Raw genomic sequence first — 23,677 nt, 5'->3', positions numbered from 1 at the left:
CCATCTCTGGGCTCTCTTCTGTACCGAAGCCTTTTGGACACAGGGAAGATGTTCACTGCCCCAGTTCTTGGTCCTCTGTAGGCTAAACAACATTGATCCTGGTTTCTTCTCTTCATACCTCTGCACACCCACCCACCCCCGCCCTCGACATCCTCCCCAGACTGTATCAATGAAGATGCACAGGAGGATGGAAAGGCGCAAAAGCCCAGCTGGGGCATCAACTCTGCCCTGTTCAAGACTGCTGCTGGTCCCTTCCCCATGAGGGCTTCTGCATTTTTAATAACTGTGTGATGGAGAAGATTTGGGCAGCTCTCCTCCTTCCTGCACCACCATGTGCACAGAATCTCTCCCACCTTTGCAACTGCTGGCGGTGCAGAAGCCCTAACGATGGCCCATTTGGCCCTTCCCGCCCCCTCCAGTACGACTCTCTGGATGTGCTGCTGCGCTGATCCTGATGGTCCAAATAGCTTCCAAAGGGCAAAGTGGGGAATAATGAGTCAGCTCGACAAATTGGTTTACGGCTTCAGTTTCACCTAAGGAGGTGTGGAAATAATCTAGGTGGACTTGGGCTGTAAGCTGATCTCAGAGGGATGGAGGAGGGACTGGGAAGGTGGCTTCTTCCTGGCACTGAAGGGAGGCTGTCGGATTGACTCTTGGGCTGCCACGGGGGAGGAGGGGCGCTTTCCTTCCAGCGTAAATAAATAACACTGGCTTAAAAGAGGAGGCTGTTGACATGAGCCAGGTCATCGGAGGACGAACATGCTCCAGGCTCTCCTCTGTGGAAGGGATAAATGTGTCTTGCTGCAACTGAAGGATCTACATCGCACATCGTGTAAAGAATAATCTCTTCCTGACGAAATGGCCGCTCAGTAGGCAAAGCATCCATGGCTTAAATGTGGCTTTGTTCCCTTCTGCTTTCCAAATACAGTGAGCTGAAGCCACCTGGGATTTTGGGTGTGGGATTGGCTTACTTTAAAATAGGTCCACTCCACTTACTTAGTGCTTTGAAATGAGGTGGTTCTCCACAAAATAAAAACATATAGCAAAGCAGCACCTCAAACCTGCAAAGCCTCATAATGACATCACAAAGGGGGCAAACTTTTCTACATTTGCCCCCACTCTGGGACACGTCTCCGAATGAAATTAGAGTTTCCGCTTCTCTGAATATTTTCAAGAAGGACCTGAAAACATACCTATTCAGCCAGGCTTTTAGTCTGTAGTTTTAAAGCCTTGGGTTTTAGAGTTTTATTTGTATTTTAAAATGGTTTTAATTGTGTCAGTGTTTTAATGGCTTTTAGACTGGGAACTACCCAGGGACGACTTTGTATGGGGCGGTATAGAAATGTGAGGGATAAAATCCATAAACTGCACCTTGACCAGCTCTGGAGTGCAGTGCAGAATCTGGCTTGTCCCAAGTCTTGCCTTTTCAAGGGTAGCAGGAGAAGGCGGAAGGGTTTGGCCGTGTGGGTCGCAGGGGCCGTAGCTTGGGGGCAGAGCCCATGCCTTCCCTGCAGAAGGCCCCCTGTTCTGTTCCTGGCACCTCTATCTCCAAGGAATTCTGGTGGCAGGGCTGGGAGAGACCTTTACTGCTGGCTACGTGGCCTCAAGCTCTTGCCCTCACGCTCTTTTGCAGAATATGTGTCGGCACCTACGAAGCAGACTCTTTTGTTTCATGCAGGACCAATGGCCTGCTTTAGCAATAACCAGCCACCTAATGGCGCAGCGGGGAAATGACTTGACTAGCAAGCCAGAGGCTGCTGGTTCGAATCCCGGCTGATACAGGGGTTTCCCAGACTAGGGGAAACTCCTCTATCGGGCAGCAGCGATCTAGGAAGGTGCTGAAAGGCATCATCATCTCACACTGCGCGGGAGGAGGCCATGGTCAACCCCTCCTGTACCAAAGACAACCACAGGGTTCTGTGGGCACCAGGAGTTGGCACTGACTCGATGGCACACTTTACCTTTTAGTAATAACTAGTCCTTCCTTCCAGGGCCCTGTGGAGGCATAATTCTTCCTTACAATGGGCAGGGTTTCATCTGCATCAGGGCTTTGGTCTACAGATAACTGGTCTCACTTGGTATCCTTGCTTGTGTACAGAGTGAGACAAATGGAAATCTGGTGGTTTCACCACCACCTCTTCCGGGGGCTGGAAGGCTGCTTTACAAAAGGCACATGGCCTGCCGGAGAAAAGCCTCAGGCGGGGATTATTCGCGTAGGGAGGATGAAGGTTAGATCTAGTCCTAAGTCCATAACATAGGAAGCTGCTTTAGTCAGAGTCAGACCCTTGGTCCATCTAGCTCAATATCGTCTGCGCAGACTGGCAGCGGCTTCTCCAAGGTTGCAAGCAGCCCTGTGTGGAGATACGGCCAGGGAGCGAACCTGGAGCCTTGTGCATGCGAGCAGGCTGGTGCTCTTCCCCATCTTCTAAGGGGAATATCTTCCAGTCCTCACACATGTAGTCTCCCATCCAAATGCAAACCAGGGTGAACCCTGCTTAGCAAAGGGATAATTCATGCTTGATATACCACAAGACCAGCTTTCCTCTCCAGTAAGTTGGAGGATATGGCAGTTGGTTCGGGTGCACTTTTTTTCTTTAGGAGATACCGGTGTTGCAAAATAAGAGTTGCATTTTACAACTGTTGATCTCTCTCTCTCTCCCCCCCCCCCAGCCCCGCCTTGGTGATTTAAATTGTAATTCTGACTTTAGCTGGGTCATTTGATTGTTCCTTCCCCCTGGCATGTTTCAGACAAACGGAGGGAGGGGTAGCTGAAGAGCAACTAGCGCATGAGCTTCACTGTGACATTCCAAACTATCTGACTTCTCTCCTCCTTCTCTCCTTCGCTTTCCAAGGTGCTGAGCCATGGCTGACTGGGACCACAACCTCAGCCTCGCAGATGCCCTGACGGAGCCAGCACCGCAGATTGAGGAGGAAGTGAAGCGGGATTTCATCGCCACCCTGGAAGCGGAGAAATTCGATGATGTGGTGGGAGAAACCGTGGGCAAGACGGATTACGTTCCCCTTCTAGACGATGACGACCCAAAGGCTGGGAACCAGGAAGCGAAAACCAAACCCCACGCTGAGGGCGTCCCGGTGGAGCGTAAGTGTCCCGGCCCAGCCGTGAGTGATTGAGGGGCTGCCGGGTGGTGTGTGTGGAGGAGCACAAGAGCCTTGGGGTCGTCCGGGCTGGGCCTTGAGTCACTGCCATGCGCGCTGGAGAAGCTGAGGAGGATGGCTGTTCCCACTGCTTGTCAACAATGTTCACACAGTGGTTTAGATTAGCAAAAAGAAGTAGGAAGTGGCTTCTTGTCCCAGAGGGGCACATAGGCTTAAAAGAGAGCAGCCGCCACTGAGCCTGTTCTGAACTGAAAGGAGAGCTGGTCCTTGGTAGGAAGCACGAATTGTCTCCTTTGCTAAGCTGGGTCCACCCTGGTTTTTCATTTGGTTGGGAGACTGCATGTGTGAGCATTGTAAGGCATTCCCCTTAGGGGAGGGGGCCGCTCTGGGAAGAGCACCGGCGTGCTTGCATGCAGAAGGTTCCAAGTTCCCTCCCTGGCAGCTGAGAGAGATTCCTGCCTGCAGCCTTGGAGAAGCCACTGCCATGGCTGAGCTAGATGGACCAAGGGTCTGACTCGGTTGACAGAGGCGTGCTCTGACCCTATGGCCATTGCTATCCCCTGCTGAACACGAGCCACCTCTGGAATAGATGCCTCTTGGCTCAGTTGCTGCTGCAGCATCCAAGTGGGAGAGACGTCTCCGCCTCCCTGTTGCCTGTATCTCCTGCTGCTCAGGAAAGCAGGGTGTGATGAAACCCCTGAGAGTAAAGAGGGGATGGAGGAGAGGCAGGCAACACTTCTGGTTTTTTTCTGCAGGGTGTGTGAGCAGCAGCCGGCTGGGGCTGGCAGCCCTGCACTGATGAATGCGGCAGCGTGGGAGGTGGTGAGGAAAGGCCAGAGGCACCGTGCGAAGCCAAGCTTGTTGTGATTTCTTGGGCCTTACCTTTGTCTGCTGTGCTGTTCTGCGTATGTCACTGGGGATAAACTTCATCACAAGATGGGCAACTGATGCACAGGGTTGTTTTTCCCCTCTGGGAAGGCTGAATTACTTTGCAAACCCTGGTTAGCTGTGGTGGGATTCAGGGGTCTAGGTTGCTTAGGAATAGCTGCTTGCATGGTAACATTATTCTCACAAGCACTAGAATTTATGTGAGCCCAGAGATCAGAGCTTTTCTGCAAACTGGGCAAAGAGTTGCCTTCTAAAATGGTGGTTATCTTGTGTTCATCTGAGGAAGATCAACTGTTCTTCTTCAGCCCAGCACAGATCATTGGTCTATGTAGGTCAGTATTGTCTACACAGACTGGCAGCAGCTTCTCCAAGGTTGCGGGCAGGAGTCTCTCTCAGCCCTCTCTTGGAGATGCTGCCAGGGAGGGAACTTGGAACCTAGATGCTCATCCCAGAGCGGCTCCATCCCCTGAGGGGAATATCTTACGTTGCTGCTCACGCATCAAGTCTCCCATTCATATGCAACCAGGGCAGACCCTGCTTAGCTAAGGGGGCAATTCATGCTTGCTAAGACCAGCTCTCTCTTCAGCCCAGCCTAGTGTGTCTCCAGGAGTTCTTGCTGGCGTCGTGTTTCTTTTTAGAGTGTGAGCCCCTTTTAGGCAAGGAACCGTCTTGTTTCTTTTGCTGAGTACAGTGCTTTGAGAACTCTTTTGTTGAAAGGGGGTGTATAAATATTCTTAACAACCAATCTTTGCGTCCATCTTCACCCTTCCCTCTCACTGATTCTCTCCAGCGTAGCAATGTGCATCAGTCTTTTCCAAATGACTCCTGCTTTCCCGTGCCGCTCATATCCCGACGATGGCTGTTTCCCCCTCTCCGTACCTACTGCTGAAACCCCTTTGGGCATCAGCGTCTGGCCGCCTCTTGTCTCGATTCCTGTCTGGCTTCCCCTCTCCAGCCAAGACCGGATGCTCACACCGAACTCCTCTTTCTCTCCGATGGCTCTGCACTCATCACTCCCCCCGCCCCACACTGTCCTTTGGCTGCCCCCACCCCGCTTACAAGTTTGCTTTACAACAGAATTCACCTTAGAGCCTCCTACCCCGGCTGGCTGGCTGTGCTCTGCACAGATGTGTGTGTTTTTTAAAGTGAATCTTGAGAAGGTTTATCTGTTCTCGGCTCTCCTTTTCTTTCCCCACTCCCACTAGAAGTGGCATGTTAGTAAATAATTCTCGCTGGACCCCGTGGGTCTCTTCCCAGCGTCTCCTCTCTCCTCTTATGCAATGATATCCGGAGCTCTGTTTTGCCGATGCCCTATTTATATTACCTTCCTTTGAATGTAAACTTTACATCTTCTGTGTCAGGATGTGCAAGTTGCCTCTTCTGGTGAGCCCAACTTTATTTCATTCAAAAACACACAGATTGACCAGCTCAGGGTGGGAAATGCCTCACGTTAGCTTCAAAAATGGGGAGCGAAAGGGGGGAAACTCTCAAGGGAAGCAAAGCGCTCCGTAATGAAGCTCTTGCTCTTTGATCTTGGGAAGGAACTCCAGGGTCCCGGCTGAGACCTTGCCCAGGCCATCTCTCTGCTTGTATCTGACAGGATTTGATTAGCCAGTTGGGGCAACGTGTGTTTTCTAGGCTGTGAGTTATAGCTGCCGATGTGTCTGTGGTGTTATGTAGCAGGCAAGGCAGGACGGTCAGTGGGAGGCCAACCAGTAGTCTAACCTTGGTGCAGGCTTCTGAGTTGCTTGGGAAACTCAACTGCCTGGGAAACTTTGGTCAGGTAAACAGGGGTTTGAGAGCATGGAAGCTGGAAAATGTTCTTGCCTGCCCATTTGGGTTAGGAGCCTTGGAAGCTGCCATATACTGAGTCAGACCCTTGATCCATCTTGCTCAGTATAGTCTACCCAGACTGGCAGCAGCTTCAACAAGGCTGCAGGCAGTGTTACGAGGGGTTCCCTCCCCCCCCCCAATATTGGAAGCTGGTAGCATTGTTCAAGACCATTGCAGACACAGCAAAGTCCCATTAGCAAAACTTTATTAAGGCAAATAGAAAACAAGCAGTAAATGGACATTCCCACATAACCATGAGACATGCATGTTAACCTGCATGTCAGAACATCCACTTCCTCGAATTTAACACTTCCCCCTAACAAAACTACAACTGCTATCAATACAATTGTGGATCTGAGGTAGAGTCTCGAATGTTGATTCCAGAGCGAGGCTTCCGTAGTCTGAACACGCAGGGATATCACCACATGACGCAGAACCCTTCAGGTGAAAGATCTGTCTGGGCACTGTTGGTTAACCTTCACTTGCAATTACCTGGCCAATCAGATGGATATCTGCTTGAATCTATATACTGGCTACATGGCTTATACTCTATAGGAGGAGAGAGAGGGAACATAATAACAGCCCAGCTGGATCAGGCCTTCTCTCCTGCTGTTGTTCCCCTGCAACTAGTATTGAGAGGCATCGTGCCTCTGAGGCTGGAGATGGCCCGCAGCCACCAGACTAGTAGCCATTGATAGACCTGTCCACCATGAATCTGTCTAAGCCCCTTTTAAAGCCACCCTGGTGGCGCAGTGGTAAAACTGCCGCCCTGTAACCAGAAGGTTACAAGTTCGATCCTGACCAGGGGCTCAAGGTTGACTCAGCCTTCCATCCTTCCGAGGTCGGTAAAATGAGTACCCAGAATGTTGGGGGCAATATGCTAAATCATTGTAAACCGCTTAGAGAGCTTCCAGCTATAGAGCGGTATATAAATGTAAGTGCTATTGCTATTGCTAACCAAGCTGGTAGCCAGCACCACATCCCATGGCAAGGAATTCCAAAGATTATTCTATTCTATCCTATTCTATTCTATTCTATTCTATTCTATTCTATTCTATTCTATTCCGCCCTTCCAAAAATGGCTCAGGGCGGTTTACACAGAGAAATACTACATAAATAAAATGGAACCCTGCCCCCCAAAAGGCTCACAATCTAAAGAGGAACACAAGATAGACACCAGCAACAGTCACTGGATGTCCTGTGTAGGGGGTGGATAGGGCCAGTTACTCTCTCCCTGCTAAATAAAGAGCATCACCACATTAAAACGTGCCTCTTTGCCAAGTTAGCAGGGGTTATGCGCTGTAATTATGCGCTGTGTGAAAAAGTACTTCCGCTTGTCGGTCCTAAATTTCCCAACCTTCAGTTTCATGGAGTGACCCTTGGTTCTAGTGTGGTGAGAGAAGGAGGAAAATTTCTCTCTGTCTACCCTCTCCACTCAATGCATAATTTTATACAGTTCAATCATTTCTCCCCTTCCTATAGGGGTGGGAGGTATATCAATAAGAAGACATGGAACAACTAAAAGGTCCAGAGAGGATTGGGGGTTGGTCAGAGGACCAGGGAGGAGAACTAGACATGTGCTGAGTGACACTAGGAAGATGGAGTCTCTGGGGGTCAGACTAGATGACCACCTAAGGGACCGGACCCCACTGGCAACACGTTCCTGGACAAGTCTGGGGAGTGAGAGCAAACTGACCCTGTCTGGTCTTCCAGGGGGCCAGCAAGGTGTACTTAAGCAGGAGAGCTGACTAGCTTTGGGTCTCTGGTCCAGGAAGATTTGGAGAGGGGAAGGGAGGGGGAAACAGGGGGAAAGAGGGCAAACAACATAAGGGAGGTGGAGAGTGGCAGACGGTGAACCCGAACAAGTAGAGGTACAGAGAGGAAGTTGGGGTTGGCCCAGGGTCCGGAGGGAGCAAAACAGATATGGGGATAACGTTGGGGAGACACCACCATGTGGGTCAGACTAGAGGACTACAAGGGTTCCCAGACCAATGGACAGAGCTGGGAAGCCAAGATAGGCTGGGCCCTGGAGTTCCAGAGGGAGGATAAATTTGAGGGAGGGAACAGACTTACAGGCAGAGTTACCCCGAGCAAAGCCAGGGATGAGCTGAGCCCTTCTGGATCTCCAAGGGGCCAGTGGATCAGATTTGGAGAGGAGGAAAAGCAGGGTGAGGGGCTGACAAGGACAGATCACACATGGCCAATGATCACACATGGTCAAAGGAAGCTGCAGAAGGCATAGACACAGCAGACCAAGCCCTGGAGGGGAGTTGGAGAAGGAGAGCGAGACGAGGAAGCAGACAGCCCACCGCCCAGAGAGACTCGGGCACCAAACCTAGACTGGTCTGGATGGGAGTGGGCCAGTCTTTGAGAGGGAAGCCCGGACACTCTCAGGAAGAATTAGCCATAAGGCGGGAGTGGGGAGGCGAAGCTGCTCCCTGCTCATGCTGGCTAGAAGGTGGTTTGGCTTTCTGACGATGGCTTTGCCCTTTGGGGCTTGTTAACGGAATGAGGAGAGGGTGGCTCCGGGGCTGAGGTGCCCCGAGAGGGGGGTTTGCCAGAGAGGACCATTTTCAGTTTCAAGGGAGTTTAACATTCGGGGAAGGCATTGGGCAGAAGATCCGCGGTCCACTAAGGGAGGTTCTCCCCAAGCTAGACAGTCTAGTGCAGGGATTCTCAACGTTGGGTCCCCAGATGTTATTGGACTTTAATTCCCATAATCCCCAACCAAAGGCCACTGGGGCTGGGGATTATGGGAGTTGAAGTCCAATAACATCTGGGGACCCAACTTTGAGAATCCCCGGTCTAGTGACCGAAAAGGTCTTTGCCTTCCCTTCAGGGCCTGGCAACCTTGCATCAGCGTCTGGGATTGTTCTGCTATTCGAGTCCTTGCACTTGGGTAGGTTCTACTCTCAAGTAAAGAGGAGGCAGGGTGGATCTGTCACGGTGCAAAGTGTGAGGGATCCGAGTGTCATAGGGCAGCAAGTTGAATTGGGGCGATCTCATTTCTTCCTGATATTTTGGGAGGACCTCTTGTGTGTTGACTCCTTCCCTTCTTACTAATTTCTCCCCTTCTTGAGGCGAAATGAGATCAGCTTGGAGAAGAATACTTCCAGGGGTGTAACAATTTGGCTGGGTTTTTGTTGCCTCTGAACTCTGCTTTAACGAGGCACCTGTCTTTCATCAGACTTAATGACTGGGTGGTTCTGTGCAACAATATGGACCTACTAGGTCAGAAGAGGGCTGCGTTAGTTCAGTGCTTGAGGGGAGAAGGAGTTGCTGCCCACCCATGGCAAAGGGCTAGGAATCCTCGAGAGACCTGAGCTCCTGTTCTGCGAATGTAAGATTCAGGTGTGGCTTCCTTCTTGGTGAGTCTAAATCTCTAGGAAGAGTTTTACTCCTGAGGTAGGAATAATAAATGTATTCCCACTTACAGATGATAGAGAGAAACGGTGGACTTCCATTTTGAAGTTGCAGGAGAGGCCACTGTTTCTGAGGTTGTGATGGGGAGCTGACTGGATGGCCTGGCGAAAGGCATCCAATGAGTCTTGAAAAGATCGGACTCGGCGTTTAGGAATCCCTGGATAGCCCTAGTCCACCTCTCTCCCCACTGGACCATGTTGGCTCTCGACAGGATCTGTGAAGCTACTCCTGCAGTCATGGCCGCTAGTCAAACCCCACAGCTATCCCCCTCCCTTTATTCATTTATTTATTTATTTATTCATTTATTCATTCATTCATTCATAAATTACATTTCTATACCGCCCCATCCAAAGGCTCTGGGCAGTGCACAACAAGTGAAAAACAAGAGCGTACACTATTTAACACAAACTGCTTAAAACTATATAAAGACAAATTAAAAACCGTTCAGAGCCATTTAAAACCAATTAAAAATACTTAAGAACAATTTTTAAAACCTTGGAAGGCCAGGCCAAACGAGTCAGTCCCTAGGGGCTCTCTTGAAGGGCAGCAGTGAGCCCAAACGTTTTGCAAATGCATGCCCCGAAGAGCTAGGCCATGATGGGGAATTGGGGATTAGACACACTAAACACAGACCAGCAGTTACAATATCCAGAGGGGGGTTATTTTCGCATTGGGGTAAGGGCTGGGATTTGAAAATGGGTGGGGGTGGGTGGGGGGAGAGAAGTTACACAGCACACATTCACCCAAATATAAGGAAGCTAACTAACTAGCCTGAACTCGCAGGTCCTTGTAGCCTAACCCAGGAGTCAAGGAGGACGGCAGGTTGTTGAGCCTCCAAGTTCCACCAGGCAGGCTGACTGACATCCTCGTTTTCAGCTGGACTTTCCTGGGGCACAGGAGGTGCTCCTGGGGGCAGAGCCCAGCCCACACTGCAAAGCTGTGCAAGGCATCCAAGGCTCTGCTTGCAACTTTTTGCTAGACACAAACAGAAGGCAGTTACATACAGTGCTAGAGCTTTACACTTGGTGAGTGTCAGGATCAGACCAGTGTTCTGCTTCAGGGGCGGACATTAGATAACGTGGGAGTTCCTGGCCTTATCTGAAGTATCTGTCCATGTGTTTGGTCTAGAGCAGGGATGCTCAGTGTTGGGTCCCCAGATGTTATTGAACTTCAACTCCCATAAGAGCCAGCGTGGTATAGTGGTTAGAGTGCTGGACTAGGACCAGGGAGACCCGAGTTCAAATCCCCATTCAGCCATGAGACTTGCTGGGTGACTCTGGGCCAGTCACCTCTCTCAGCCTAACCTACTTCACAGGGTTGTTGTGAAAGAGAAACTCAAGGATGTAGTACACCGCTCTGGGCTCCTTGGAGGAAGAGCGGGATATAAATGTAAAAATAATAATAATACTAATAATCCCCAGCCCCAGTGGCCTTTGGTTGGGGATTATGGGAGGTGTTGGTGTTATTTATTATTATTTATTCGATATCTATGCCACCCTTCCAAAAATGGCTCAGGGTGCTTTACAAAGAAAAATAATAAATAAGATGGATCCCTGTCCCCAAAGGGCTCACAATCTAAAAAGAAACACCAGATAGACACCACCAACAGTCACTGGAGGTACTGTGTTGAGGGTGGATAAAGCCAAAAACATCTGGGCACCCAAGGTTGAGAACCCCTGGTCTAGAGCAGGGATTCTCAATGATGGGTCCCCAGATTACTGGACTTGAACTCTCATAATCCCCTGCCCCAGTGGCCTTTGGTTGGGGATTATGGGAGTTGAAGTCCACAAACATCAGAGGACCCGACGTTGAGAACCCCTCGTCTAGAGCATCTCCCTCCCTCCCCTTCCTGCCAGTACCACCAATCTAAGTGGGGGCACAGCCACATCCAGGTCTCTGACTCTCCCCCACACCCACCGGCTGCTTAGGGTTGCTTTTACTTTCTGTTTCGTTAACTTCTCCCCAGTTTCTCCCCCTCTGAAGCTCCTTCACTTGCTCCTTTTTATGTTAGAACCACTTATTCTGCCCATGGGTACAGGTTGCTCTTTTGCAACGGGCCCCACTTCCCAGTGCTGCCATTTTGGGACCGACTCTGCCTCCCCAAATTTCTTTTTCATGGTGGGAGCTCCCAAGGCTCTAGAAGCCTCCCCACCCCCCAGCAGCTCCCAGACGCTTTACCATCTGCCCACCTTCTAGCCTGTTTCCACAGAGGACAGCGGCACAGAGGACTCTCTACTGCAGACTTGGCGATTCCCAGGTGCCGGCTCTCCAGGGCACCTGGAAATTTGAGTGTGGCACCTGAGCCAGCCAGTGGACAAATGCAACATGGAGGAGGAGAAGTGGGCAAGCAGAACAAGAGCAGGTTGCCAAGTGGGGGAGCCTTCCCCGTCATGTGCAGCAGACGGCATTGCTGTGGGTGAGCCATCCGAAGGGCAGCCTAGCTCCTAAACTCTTTGGCTGGCTCCTGTTGCCAAAGGAAAATAGGTTGAGGCCGGCCCAACTGACACTCTTCTGGGTCTTAATGCGGTCTGCAGTGGTGTAATTGTGTCGGTTTGCAGCCTTCATCTGCAAGCTTTGCCTTGTGGCTACTAACCAGAAAGGCTCTTCGGGGGAGCAATGGAGCCCTGGTACAAAGCTGATGTGCGGCCACACTGGGGGAAACCCGTCGTGCCCGTAGTCGTCCTGCACCAGTCCGGGGAGGGCTGCTCCGAATATTCCTCCAGCATCTAACTCTTCCATCTATGCTTGGGGTGTGTGTATGTGTGTTTGTGGGGGGCGGAGGGAAGATGGTTGGCTTACTAAAACCCGTCAACCAGATTAGATGAGCTTAACAAGCAATCAGATGGACTCTTGTTTGGACCCATGTGAACCCTGTGGATATGAAGGGGTGGAGACTGGAGGAGGGAGGGCTGTCAAAGCAGGAGCCAGTGAGTAATCTGCCCTGGGCCTTTGCGCATGTGGGGCTGGACTCCCTCTGTATTTTTGCCCCTCCAGCACTCTACTCAGGTGGCATTCCCCCGCCCCCACCTCACAAGGATGACGACAGCCAGCAGGTTGGTCTGACCAAGTGGCTGCACATCATAATTTGACAAGTTCTGGCTAATCCTCTTATTCCATTGTTTCCCTTATGTAATGCCGAGGGATTGCTTTGGGCGCGGACGAAGCCTTCTGTCTCTTTCCACCCTCTTAGCCGCTGCTTGCTCTGCGTATCTGCTGGGGTCCCCGATCCCTGGGGGAGATGCTCAGATTTGTGGCCTCTTGGCGACGTGGCTGCCAACTTTGAAATCAAGAAAGGATTGATCTGGGTAGCCTCTGAAGCTGACTTTGAGAGCCTTGCACTGACCAGTTAAAGTAAGGCATGTCTTAACCACGTTACAAACTGTGGACGAGAAGTCTAAACCACTTCCATATTAACACTCCCTCCTCTCAGAGCAACCTTATTTTAAACAGGAGGTTTATCCTTCCTTCCTTCCAGCTCACTTTTGGTTGGGCTGTGGCTGTATACATTCCCCTGTTCCAAGAGTATTAGCTGCCTTGCTTGGATAATTAAAGCTCTCCGGTGCCCACCAGAGGGTGCTGGCAGTTTTCTCTTGGTAACGTGCTATGCTGCAACCTATCAAAGCGAGAGTGTCCACACCCCCATCTAGCAGAACAAAGCACAGCACAAGAAACTACAACATGAATGAGAGCAGATGCCTAATATGTCTCTCTGTCCTCTCTGTTTGGCCCTCTGGTGCAAGAAATGCAAACCACCTTGCAACTAATGTGCGGCTTTCTTAGCTGCTGCTTTGGGTGATGGTTTGTCAAATGGTTTATGATAAATAAATAAATAATCCTCCTTACATTTGAGGCCGAAGATGTGTGCATTCAGTAAAGCTCTATCTTGAACTCCAGTTTTTCATCATGCTTAGTCATTAGGATTTGGCTAAGGACCTGGGCACTTAAGTGATGTTGATGCACATGGGTGTCATCCCTCAAACCTTTGGTCAATAATTGATCACGTTGCCTTCAGAGAGAGGGTCAGCTTTCTGAGAGATTCCATGGTCCAGATTCATAACACGCTCCTTAGGCCTCCAGCTAAGAGGGCTTTGAATCCCAAACTGGGGTCCCCAGATGCTGTTGGACTGTAACTTCCATCATTCCCAGCCACAGTGGCCTTGGGTCCCCCAGCTGTACACCACAAAGTATTTACGGTGGCGGATTTCTCTTTAGAGGATCAACTGCTGAATATAGTGGAAGAAACTGCCATTAATAGCCTTAAAAATCAGGTGATGGTAAGCCGGGTATCCATCTCTTCCATGTATTCTGGAAGGGTACATCACATTAGTTGGTTTGCTAATACATATAGTACATTTTCCAGCAGCCTTTTCTCCCTGCCAACAGGGAGGGGACACTACCACTTGATCTCAGTAGCTCTCTGCATTTTTTTGCACATCTTAAACCTGGGGTTCTCAACCTTGGGTCCCCAGATGATGTTGGACTACAGTGCCCATCGTCCCCAGCCTTTGGCCATTATTTATGGGTGTTGTAGTCCAACATCACCTGGGGACCCAAGGCGGCATCCAACATTGAGTGCCTCGCTCATTTCCAATGTTTCTGGCGGTCTGAAAGGTGCTGTTTGTGACCTGCTTGAAAACCTTGGCTTTTCCTCTAACTCCCTTGCCTTAAGGATATAAGGACTGCTGTGCTGGATCAGACCCCGGATCTGTCTAGTCCGGCATCCTGGCTCCAGCAGTAATGAGGATGCCTCTGGGCACTTGCAAGCAAGGTCTGAATGCAGTGGCTGCCCTGTCTGTCTCCCCCGCCCAGACACTTGGGGACGCAGAGATCCTGCCCCTGACTGTGGCCTGGCCGCTCCATCGGCAGCATCCTCCACGGGAGGGACTCTCTCAGCCTCCTGTACAGTTTCCAACCCTTGCTGCTGTCCTGGCCCTGCTCTCCTCCTCCTCCTGGCTGCCACCAACCATGAACATGGCGATGTGCTTTCTTAATTAACGGAAGAGTTTTGATTTCTTGTAGGAAGAAAGGCAGAAGTCAAGGCGGTTAGGCAGGGAGGCGTGTCGCTGGGTAGGGTGCAAATAAAAACAGAAAGTTCCTGTGCACCCCCACCTCGCGCTGGTAGTCCCGTTTTGACTTCCCTCCGGCTTCTGAATCTCTAATGCTGCCGCCAGATTTGCCAGACCTTCCCTCCACAACTTCCTTCGGTAGAACTGGCAGCTCCTACAGAAGGTGGAAGCTGAGAATCTCAGGATCACAGGCTCTGTGGCAGGTTTCCTGCTTGTGGATGTGCCGGATATTCAAAGCCCGGCCTGTGTCCAGGCTTAGCTTACCTGCCTGCTCCATACAAGGATGGCTAAAGCTCATGCCTGTGTCCCCAAGTGCTTGCCTCTGGGGCTGGCAGGTTGGATGCCAGGGCTCCAGAAGTCAGGGAGGAGAGCCTGGCACATCGGCAAAAGGCCTCTCATTGCTTTCGTCTAGGGCTGGGGTTGGCCACCTTGCCTTTTCAGCGGTGGCACTGCAACTCCCATCATCCCGAGCAGCTGGGGTTGATGGGTGTTGCAGTTCAACAATAGCTGGAGGACCAGATTTGCCCACTTCTGCAAGCCAGAGGTTGCCGGTTCAAATCCCCGCTGGTACTATATCGGGCAGCAGCGGTATAGGAAGATGCTGAAAGGCATCATCTCATACTGCACGGGAGATGGCCATGGTCAACTCCTCCGGTATTCCACCAAAGACAACCCCAGGGCTCTGTGGGCGCCAGGAGTCGACACCGACTCCACGGCACCACTTTACCTTTGCTTTAGCACTCCCTGATTCTCTTGCTTCCTGGGGCACTTTCCTTTCTGATGAGCAGAGATGGGGCGTTGGCCTGGCTGGGCAGTCTCCCTGACCACTCTCATCACCGTCCTTCTGTGCGCGAAATCATGCGGCTGTACATCTCTGAGACCTGCCTTTGGGGAAAGAGATTAGGTTTAGTATATTGGCCCCATCCTTCCTGCTCGGGATTATCTGTTTTAGGGCACGCTGCCTTAAGGGTTGTTTTATATAAAAACAATCCTTTGATCCTTTAGCCAGATGTAAGTAGTATCTAATCATTTGGGCCAGGATTATGGAGTTTGTTTTGCATTCTTAAATAGAGTCTTGTTTGGGGTTTTTAAAGGGTTGTTTGAGTCATTTGGAAGTGCATGTGTGCTGGGAGAGGAAGGGAGTTAAACCTGAAGGGGAAAATGTGCAGGGAACGCATATGTCAGCATTCCAAACGGCAGAAATAGAAGTTCAAATTCAGCAGAAGTGTTGGGAGGTGGCGAGTGGGATGAGTTGTGGGCAGCTGTGCTGGGGCGCATCTGGCATGGACTGTGGCGATGCCGTCTCAGTTGATTTCCAGTTGTCAGGAGCATCTGTTTCACAAGTTGAACCTTGAGACGGGGGGACCCAGCAGAGAGGAGGGAAGGCCTGTGTCTGTCTGGGAGGCGGAACTGAGCGACATTCTTGGGTCTGTTTTTTGTTTCGCCCTCGTCTGTGCAGCGAATGCTGCTTTTTTGAAGTGAGAAAGCCGGGTCTTTTGATGGTGCTTTCTCCGCTGAGCTGGTAGTCGAGCTGTTCTGATTTATGCATGTCCTTGTTCTCAGCTGCTGATGTGAAGGAAGGCCCCTCCTCTCTTCTTTGAGCAGTTTGATTCAGTCTTTGCAAAATCTATTTTTAAAGCCTGTGTGCAGAAGAGTCTCATCTATGAATCTTGGCTATTTTAGACTGTTAAAATGGTAGTGAATTTGTCGCTCGCTCCTGTGGTGAGTCCTTTATGTCACCTTGTAGACCCAGCTGCTTGATCTCCCTGGGCTAGCGGCTTGCTAACTGCTGCTCTGAGCTTGTGGTGTCAAGGAGCTGCTCCAGTGGGGCCAATGAGTATTGCAAAAGCTTCTTCAGTAGTAGCTTACTATAATAGTAGCTACGTCAGTAGTCGCTTACTAAGACCAATCAGTATTGCAAAAGAATCCATCATTGTCTTAATTTTAAATGGTTTTTTTAAAAAAAATCTGTGGTGTATGATTGTAAACCGCTCAAAGACAAGTGTTTTTGGTGGTGTATAAATAGATAAAAGTAAATAATTTAAAACTGGTGGTGGTACCTAAAAGCACTGAACATGGCTCCTGGTACCCAAAGGAGCAGCCCTTTCAAGTGCCTGTTGCCATGGGAGTAGAGTGGGACGGTTGTATTTCCGTCTCGTGGCACAGTTCCTGGGTGACTGGCCACCAGTGAAACAGCGATGGTGACGATGACCATGAGCTGCTTCACAGTAGTACTGTAGTTAAATGTTGCTATGTACTGTATTTACCTAAATCCAAGATGTTTTCCCCCAAGTTCCTGGATGCTGGAAATCAAGGAGACCTCTTCCTTTCAGTTAACTACAGTACAACCTGTATTTAACCTGTATCTTTTAAGGGGCTCGTCTAAAATTCAGAGTTGCCTTCTAAATATGGTAATTTCCCACGCCTGCTTACACACTCTGCAGTGGTACTGTGGGACTATGGTGAGACCACTCTCATGGCTCCTTTCCTTGTAGCATTTGCAAGCTGGTCAGCAGTTGGATCCAGTGCATGTTGGGCTGCTCTTACAGCTTGGTTCTGTGTTGATCACTGCCGTAAAATGCTTGCAAGAAGTCATCTTTGGGTATTGGGGGGGGGATTGGGTCCAGTAATATGGCTGCTGGTGATTCCCATTAAGCTTCTGGTGGTGAGCAAAGAAAACCTCTAGTATAATCTACCATAGGAGTCCTGTGTTTGAGAAAGCTATGAGGAGGCAGCACGTACCTCTTTTTTCAAAATGGCGCCAGGAGCAGTCAGATCCAGCTCTCCTTGTGGATGTCCAAGTGGCTTTTATAGCTCGGGATGTTTCTTATCATCTTCAGTTGATGCAGTGCCAGCTGCATTGCGTCCTGGGAAGAGGAGACCTTACTGCAGTTCTCCATGCTTGCTCACATCTAGGCATGCTTACCGCAACATGTTATATGTCGGGCTGCTTCTGCAAAGTATCTAGAAGCAGTGGCAATCCAGAACATACCAATCACTGTGAGCTGCTGTAGTGAACACACCACCAGTGTTTAAAGATCTGCACTGCCTCCCAGTTTGTTTGCATGAGAACTTCAGAGTGCTGATTTTGACCTGTAAAGCCCTAAACCAGGGGTGGGCAAACTGGGCCCTCCAGCTGTTGTTGGACTGCCACTTGGGAGGTTTGCCCGCCCCTTCCCAAAAGGGTCTGGGGCCAGACCAATGTTGAAAGGACTGTCTTCTCCAGCATGAACTGGCCCATCTGCTGAGATCCTCATCAGAGGTCCTGCTCTAAGTACCACCCTTTACACCCTGTTGTAAGAGGCAGGGCCTTTTCTTTGTGGTACCTCAACTATGTACTGTATGGTGCAAGACCACATAGTTAGCGTTTTTGGGTCTTTGCAGGGGTGGGGTCTCTGGGAGGTTGTGCATTCCACCTCTAGAGAGAACTGCAGAATGGCTGTACAGTGCAGCCCTATTCACGAGTGTCCACTGTGGTCAACTGCAGTTATTCACACATGATATTGAACACGGGCGCAGCAATATACTCCCTATCTGCACCTTGCATTAGAGGGGCCTGTACTCCCCCCACTCATGCTCCCTCCCTCGGTGTTTTTTTGTTTGTTTTTTTAAAAACCCACCTTAAAACACACCTTTTAAAGGAGGGTTTTTAATGCTCCATTTTTATTTTGTTATATCTGGTAGGTTCTTTAACTTCTTTTGCTTTTCATAATTTTCAGTTTTAATATGAACCGAATAATTGTTTTTAATCTGACTTTTTTTTTAAAAAAAGTTTAATTTAGTTTTATTACTGTATCTGTGTCTGTCTTATTGTTGTAAGCCGCCCCAAGCAGTAGTGCAATGGAGGGGTGGGGTATAAATATTTTAAATAAATAATCAATACTCCAGTGTACTCAAAACAGAAGCAGTTCTAGTCATTCGCACACCACCGTGTACAAGTGTACAGACGTCTGTGCACAGCATGTTGTCTGAATCGGGCTTGTGTGTCTGACAAAACCAAGACTCTGAAGAGAGTCCAAATGAAGCTGGCCATTTCTGACCAATTGGTAAGGCCATGTCTGTCTTTTAGGTGCCCCAGTGACCGGACCAGCGGCTGTGGTTGAGAATGGCGACCATGGAATAGAAGGCAGCAGGAAGGGTAAGTGCTCCGTGGGCCCCTCTTCCGTGTGTCGTCCTGGTGGGTGGGAGCTGCTTCCCATAATGCCATCCCACACTGCTGTTGTTTCTGTCGGGGGTGTGTGTGTGTGTGGGTGTGTGTGTGTGTGCGCATGTGTAAGGGAGAGGCTGTTGGATCCCTGTGGGTCTCTCCCATCCACTCATTGCCTAGAGACCCAAGAATGAGATTTTCAGCAGCAGCATATGACCTGCCAGCCATCCCTTGTTAGACGTGGCTTTTTTCTTTTCTGTTCAGCTTATTTTTCAGAATGTCTTGTCCTGCTTCCAGCAGCTGGCATTTTGTGAGACTTTATTCTGACCGTAGTTGTAGTAGTGAACTTTATATGATAGCCACCACCCCATAACAGATTGTTCTCTGGGCAGTTCATAACACAATGTTAAAAAATATCCAATAAAAATACATGAAACACAACGAACAACACACACACACACAATACAAAACATTTTAAAAACTTTTTTTAAAAAATCAGTTTTAAAAACCAGTTCTTAAAAGCCTGAGTAAACAGAAAGGTCTTCACATGGCATCTAAAAGAGCAAAATGAGGGCACCAGGAGAGCCTCACTGGGGAAGTCCAGGAAGTGTCCCCCACCCCTCAAAAAAGAATCCCCACTCTATTCTTCTCTTACAGAACAGCTACTATAAATGACTTGAGAAAATGAGAGTAAGCCTGCAAACCTTTGCAGGAGGCTTGTGGGTGTTAGGAACATAGGAATCTGCCATATACTGAGTCAGACCACTGGTCCATCTAGCTCAGTATTGTCTTCACAGACTGGCAGCAGCTTCTCCGAGGTTGCAGGCAGGAATCTCTCTCAGCCCTATCTTGGAGATGCTGCCAGGGAGGGATCTTGGAACCTAGATGCTCTTCCCAGAGTGGCTCCATCCCCTGAGGGGAAGTTGTTGCAGTGCTCACACATGTGGTCTCCCATTCAAATGCAACCAGGGCAGACCCTGCTTAGCTAAGGGGACAAGTCATGCTGGCTACCACAAGACCAGCGCTCCTCTCCTGGAGAACATGTGATCCGTGAGTGATCCAGGGATTTAGATAGTGTTGGGTAAAAACTGCTTTTTAACGGCCCGTTTGGGTGGTTTATTTAAAGATCCCATCATTGAGGCTTAATTCAGGATTGCTTCCATCCTGTTGAGAGAGTCGTGTTCCTTTTTCCTTTTCCTCCAGGAGGCTGTTTCTGCTCCTAAGCACTAAATAGGTGTGGCATCTTCTGTGCCTGGGCTGAAGAAGCTGAACAGGGTGGGGGTTGGCTTCAGCCTTGCAGGGCCCATTCCTCTTTCTCCCTCAGGGTAGGAGGTCACGGCTTACAAAGGGGTTAACCTCCACCACTTGCCCCCAACAGACGGGAAATTCAGGTATCTGGAGGTCCATCCCCTCTCCCAGCATGCTTGGGGGGCAGATCCCCAGTTCCTTCCTGTCTTTGCTAAGGCACACCTAATGTGTGTCTGATGATCCTGGGTGTGTGTTCCTCGAAAGAATCCCCAAGTGGCTCACCAGATATTGAACATACAGACGGTAGGTCTGTCGTCAGCGTTGACCTCCCAGCATCAGCTGCCCAGAGTGCTCACTTTCCTCTAGGGCGGAGGCATCTCTCTCACCTCCTCAGCAGCCACAGTTGCTGGGCCCCCCTTGCTCCCTTCAGTTTCTTCAGTTCTCTTCCCCTTTTCTCAAACTTTTGCATAAGCAACCTGATTCCAGAAGCCAGTAGCACTCAGCTATAGAAGCGAGAAGTGGCGACCACGTAGGAACCAGAGGGACTTCATCTTGTGTCCCTTTGAGTGGGCGGAGGGTTTGTGGGTGAGGTGTGTGCAGGGTCAGGAGGCGCTCCGCTCTTGTGTGCCTTGCTGTCTACCAGCAGAGCCTGGCTGACATCTGCCCTGCCTCTGCGCGGAGGGGATGGATCTCCCCCACTGGCCGAGATGTGCTTGTGCCGTTCGGCTTCGTTCTGTGCATTGGTGGTGGGGAAGCAAGATTCCGAATCCTCCTTGGGTTGTGCTTCTGGTGGGGAGTTGTGTGGCTGTCACTTGTCCTGTGCGCTTGCTGCTTCTGGTAGCTGCTCCTCTCTCTGTGCCGGCTGCCATCTTTTCTCAGGGACTGCTCCTCCTCCTTCTCCCCAAGAGCTGAAAACCCCCCAGATGTTGAGCTTTTACTGGGTTCCACGGTGAATGGCACAGCTTTGCAGAAGACATGGAAGTAATGAGAGCTTTCAGATTCAGGGAAGAAATGGGGGAGGGGGGGTGCAGCTTCATTAGTCAGCCGTTGATTTCCAAGGGGTTTGCAGCAAGCATTAGTCAGCTAATGGGATGGCTGGTGGGGTGGTGGTGGTGAGCATATTGTCAGTGCAACCTGTTGCCACACCAGGCAAAGCGTGCCAGCACCCTGAGGTGTGAGACGCTCCGATCCTGTGGGCTTGGGTCTTGCTCTGGGGCCAGGGCTCCTGGGGTCATGTGGCTGGGCCGGCACTTAACGTTGCCTCCAGCCACTGCCGGCCCACGCCGGACCCTTGCAAAACCTCCCCAGGTGGCAGAGCGAGATCAGCGAGAGGACCTGCCCCACCAGGTGCCCCTTCATGGCTTGTCGTGCTGGGCTTGAGTGAGGGAAGGAGGACCTTCCGGTTGCCTTAGCAACAGGCCGCGCCTCCTAAGGGAGGGGGCAGAGCTCGGTGGCTGAGCACCTGTTTTGCATGCAGAACGAGCCAGGCTGGGCCTCCGGCACGTGGGGAGGGCTGGCGTTCCAGTGGCACTGGGCTCCCACAGGCCCCCACTCTGCAGGTCTTCCAAAAAGGTGAGGGCAGGTGGTTCAGTGCCTGGCAGTTTTGTGGGTGTGTGTGTGTGTGTAAGTGCGAGAGAGACGGAGTGATCCTGGCTTGTGTGCCGCGCCTGTCGCAGCCACCTCCCTCTTCATTTTTGGTGGGGGTGTTCAGGGATCGGTGCCTGGCGTATTTTTGACTTTCTTCTGTGCACCCAGAGAACTGGCCAAGAGTGCTAGCCGGCCCGTACAGCTGAGAGGGATGCATGTGCCTTTGGGGGGGGGGCCTTCCCAGGGCTGCTGCTGTATTCTTCAGCGGCTTGCTACACATGGGGTGGCAGGACGGGACAGGGCGGGAGCAGGGAGACCCAAGGCACAGCCCGACAGGGGCGTTTCTGGCCCCAGGCCCGCTGGAGTAGATTCACGGTGGGGTGGGTGGGGGGGCTGTGTGTTCACGAGCAAGCAGGTATGTGCAGGTGACGCTTCTGGCAGGTTGTCGCAGTCTTTGCTTATGATGCAGAAGGCAGTTTCTTGCCACTCTGGCCCAGTCCGGAAAGCCAGGCAGAATAAACCCGGCCCTCCAGTTCATGGCGATGCTCAGGTGGCTCCAAAGCCAGGTCTCCGGGACCTTGCCGGTCGAGTGTGCAGGGGCTGAGCCCCATCCAGGTGCACCCACAGCCTGTCTCTTAGGAGCCGCTGGGTCTGACATCATTCTGATGGGAGCAGAGGCGGGCGCCCAGCTCTCGTCTGCATGCTTGGAACAGTTGCCTGGCCGGCTCCCTCCCCACTCCACGGCATGGCTCTCTTTCGCGCGCTCTCTCTCTCGCTCTCGTCAAAGCGGGCTTCCCCTTGTCTCTGGCTGCCCTCAACAGAATTTGGCTTGATGTGCGGTTTGCTGCATTAATGTTCATGTTGACTAATGACTTAATGCTTTTATGCCCCTTCCTGTCCCCTCCCTCTCTCCTGTTGTTTTCCCCCTTCTCTATCTTTTTTTCCTCCTAGAAGCCTAGACTCTGAGGCTGCTACCGACACGACCAGTGTGCTTTTCCACCCGCCACTATACTTCTTTAAATATCCAATCCAAAACCCTCCGCCTTTTACAGAACTGCCGGGACTTTATGGGGCTGAAGAAACGACAGGGCAGATCTGCTGCTGGCTGGTCAGCTGCCGCCACCACCGCCACCCTCCTCCTCTTCCTCCTCCTCTTCCTCTTCCTCCCCCCCCCACACTTTCTGCTCTGCCGTGCTTGTTGAGACCTTCCTTTTTCTGTGAGCACAAATGTGCATGGCAGGTGTGGAAACGGCACTTCAAACACTCTTTTGAGTTTCTCTCTTTGAAATCACCTTTGCAGGTTCACTTTTAATTTAATCATCCTTTCTTGTTCTTTTTCTTTAAATACGTGCATATCTGAGTCTTTTCCTTTTTTCTTTTTTTTTAAATACCCAGCAGTGGTTGCCTCTTGAGTCTTCTCCATGCTTCCACAGGGATTAGTGCAGGGGTTCTCAACCTTGGGTCCCCAGAGGTTGTTGGACTACAACTCCCATCATCCCCAGCCGCAGTGGCCTTTGTTGAGGTCCAGCAACACCTAGGGGTTGAGAATCCCTGGATTTGGGTCTTTAGCTGGCCTGACTGCAGCCTGCCTTCGCCCTTCACTTCCTCCACCCCCTTTTGTCCCTGCTGCTCTAGAGCCTTTCCAGAGAAGGAAATCAATTTTAAGGTTGCTTTCTCCCCCTCCCCCACCCTGTCCTCCCCAGTTTGAAACAGGTGTCTCTTCTTTAAAAAAAGAAAAGAAAAGCCTTTGAACAGTAATTATTTCAAACTTTGCATTGACGGAGACTTTTAAAAAGCCAACATCCACAAAGAATCTTCCAAGAGGGAAGTTGTCCCACTTCTGCTCTTAGCGAAGCATGATCACCTTGATCGCGTTGTGCTGTTCACATCAAACCTGGAGCTGTCAGACAGGTCCTGCTTCCATGAAAGTTTAATGTGTGTGTTGAGTCTACCTTGCTGGAGACGGGGTGCTGTTCAGATGCAAATTACTCTTTGCTTGTCTGTGGTGGTGGTGTTTTTTTTAAAAAAGATGTGTCAGACTGGCAAGAGGGAGGGGAACCTGGGAGCCGGTGCTGAGCCCAACATCAGACATATCAAGATGGCTAATGAAATAATTATCTGACAAGGCCGCAGCCAGAGTGGGAAGGAGCCATTTCTCTTTGAACTCCTCCTGATCTGTCTGTAGGTTTAGGCTGTCACTTGCAATTCCTGCCGCTGTCCCCACTCGGATATAAATTAGCCCCTGTGCATGGAAAGAGCTATAACAAAATTTATACGGAGACCTAAATTTGGGCTTCCTTTGCACAGCCAGCAGGCAGATATCTTTTTTAAGCGTAACTGACGGATGTTCTCACTGCCCTGTCTGCCG

General features: G+C 50.7%; 1 protein-coding gene across 18 annotated transcripts in view; it reads left to right on the top strand.

The window, feature by feature from the left end:
- Positions 1–23,677, top strand: part of MAP4 (microtubule associated protein 4) — a 242,992-nt gene that overhangs the window by 79,798 nt on the left and 139,517 nt on the right. For all 18 annotated transcript variants that reach the window (XM_053263541.1, XM_053263530.1, XM_053263538.1 and 15 more), the window contains 2 exons: positions 2,853–3,100; positions 18,397–18,465. In XM_053263541.1, the coding sequence (XP_053119516.1) occupies positions 2,863–3,100; positions 18,397–18,465 (307 nt within the window). In that variant the 5' untranslated portion in view covers positions 2,853–2,862. The remainder of the gene's footprint in view (positions 1–2,852; positions 3,101–18,396; positions 18,466–23,677) is intronic.

Source organism: Hemicordylus capensis, chromosome 6, assembly GCF_027244095.1.
Source record: "Hemicordylus capensis ecotype Gifberg chromosome 6, rHemCap1.1.pri, whole genome shotgun sequence".
Taxonomy (NCBI): domain Eukaryota; kingdom Metazoa; phylum Chordata; class Lepidosauria; order Squamata; family Cordylidae; genus Hemicordylus; species Hemicordylus capensis.
The sequence above is the reverse complement of the archived record's forward strand: the minus strand, read 5'-3'. Positions and strand labels throughout refer to the sequence as shown.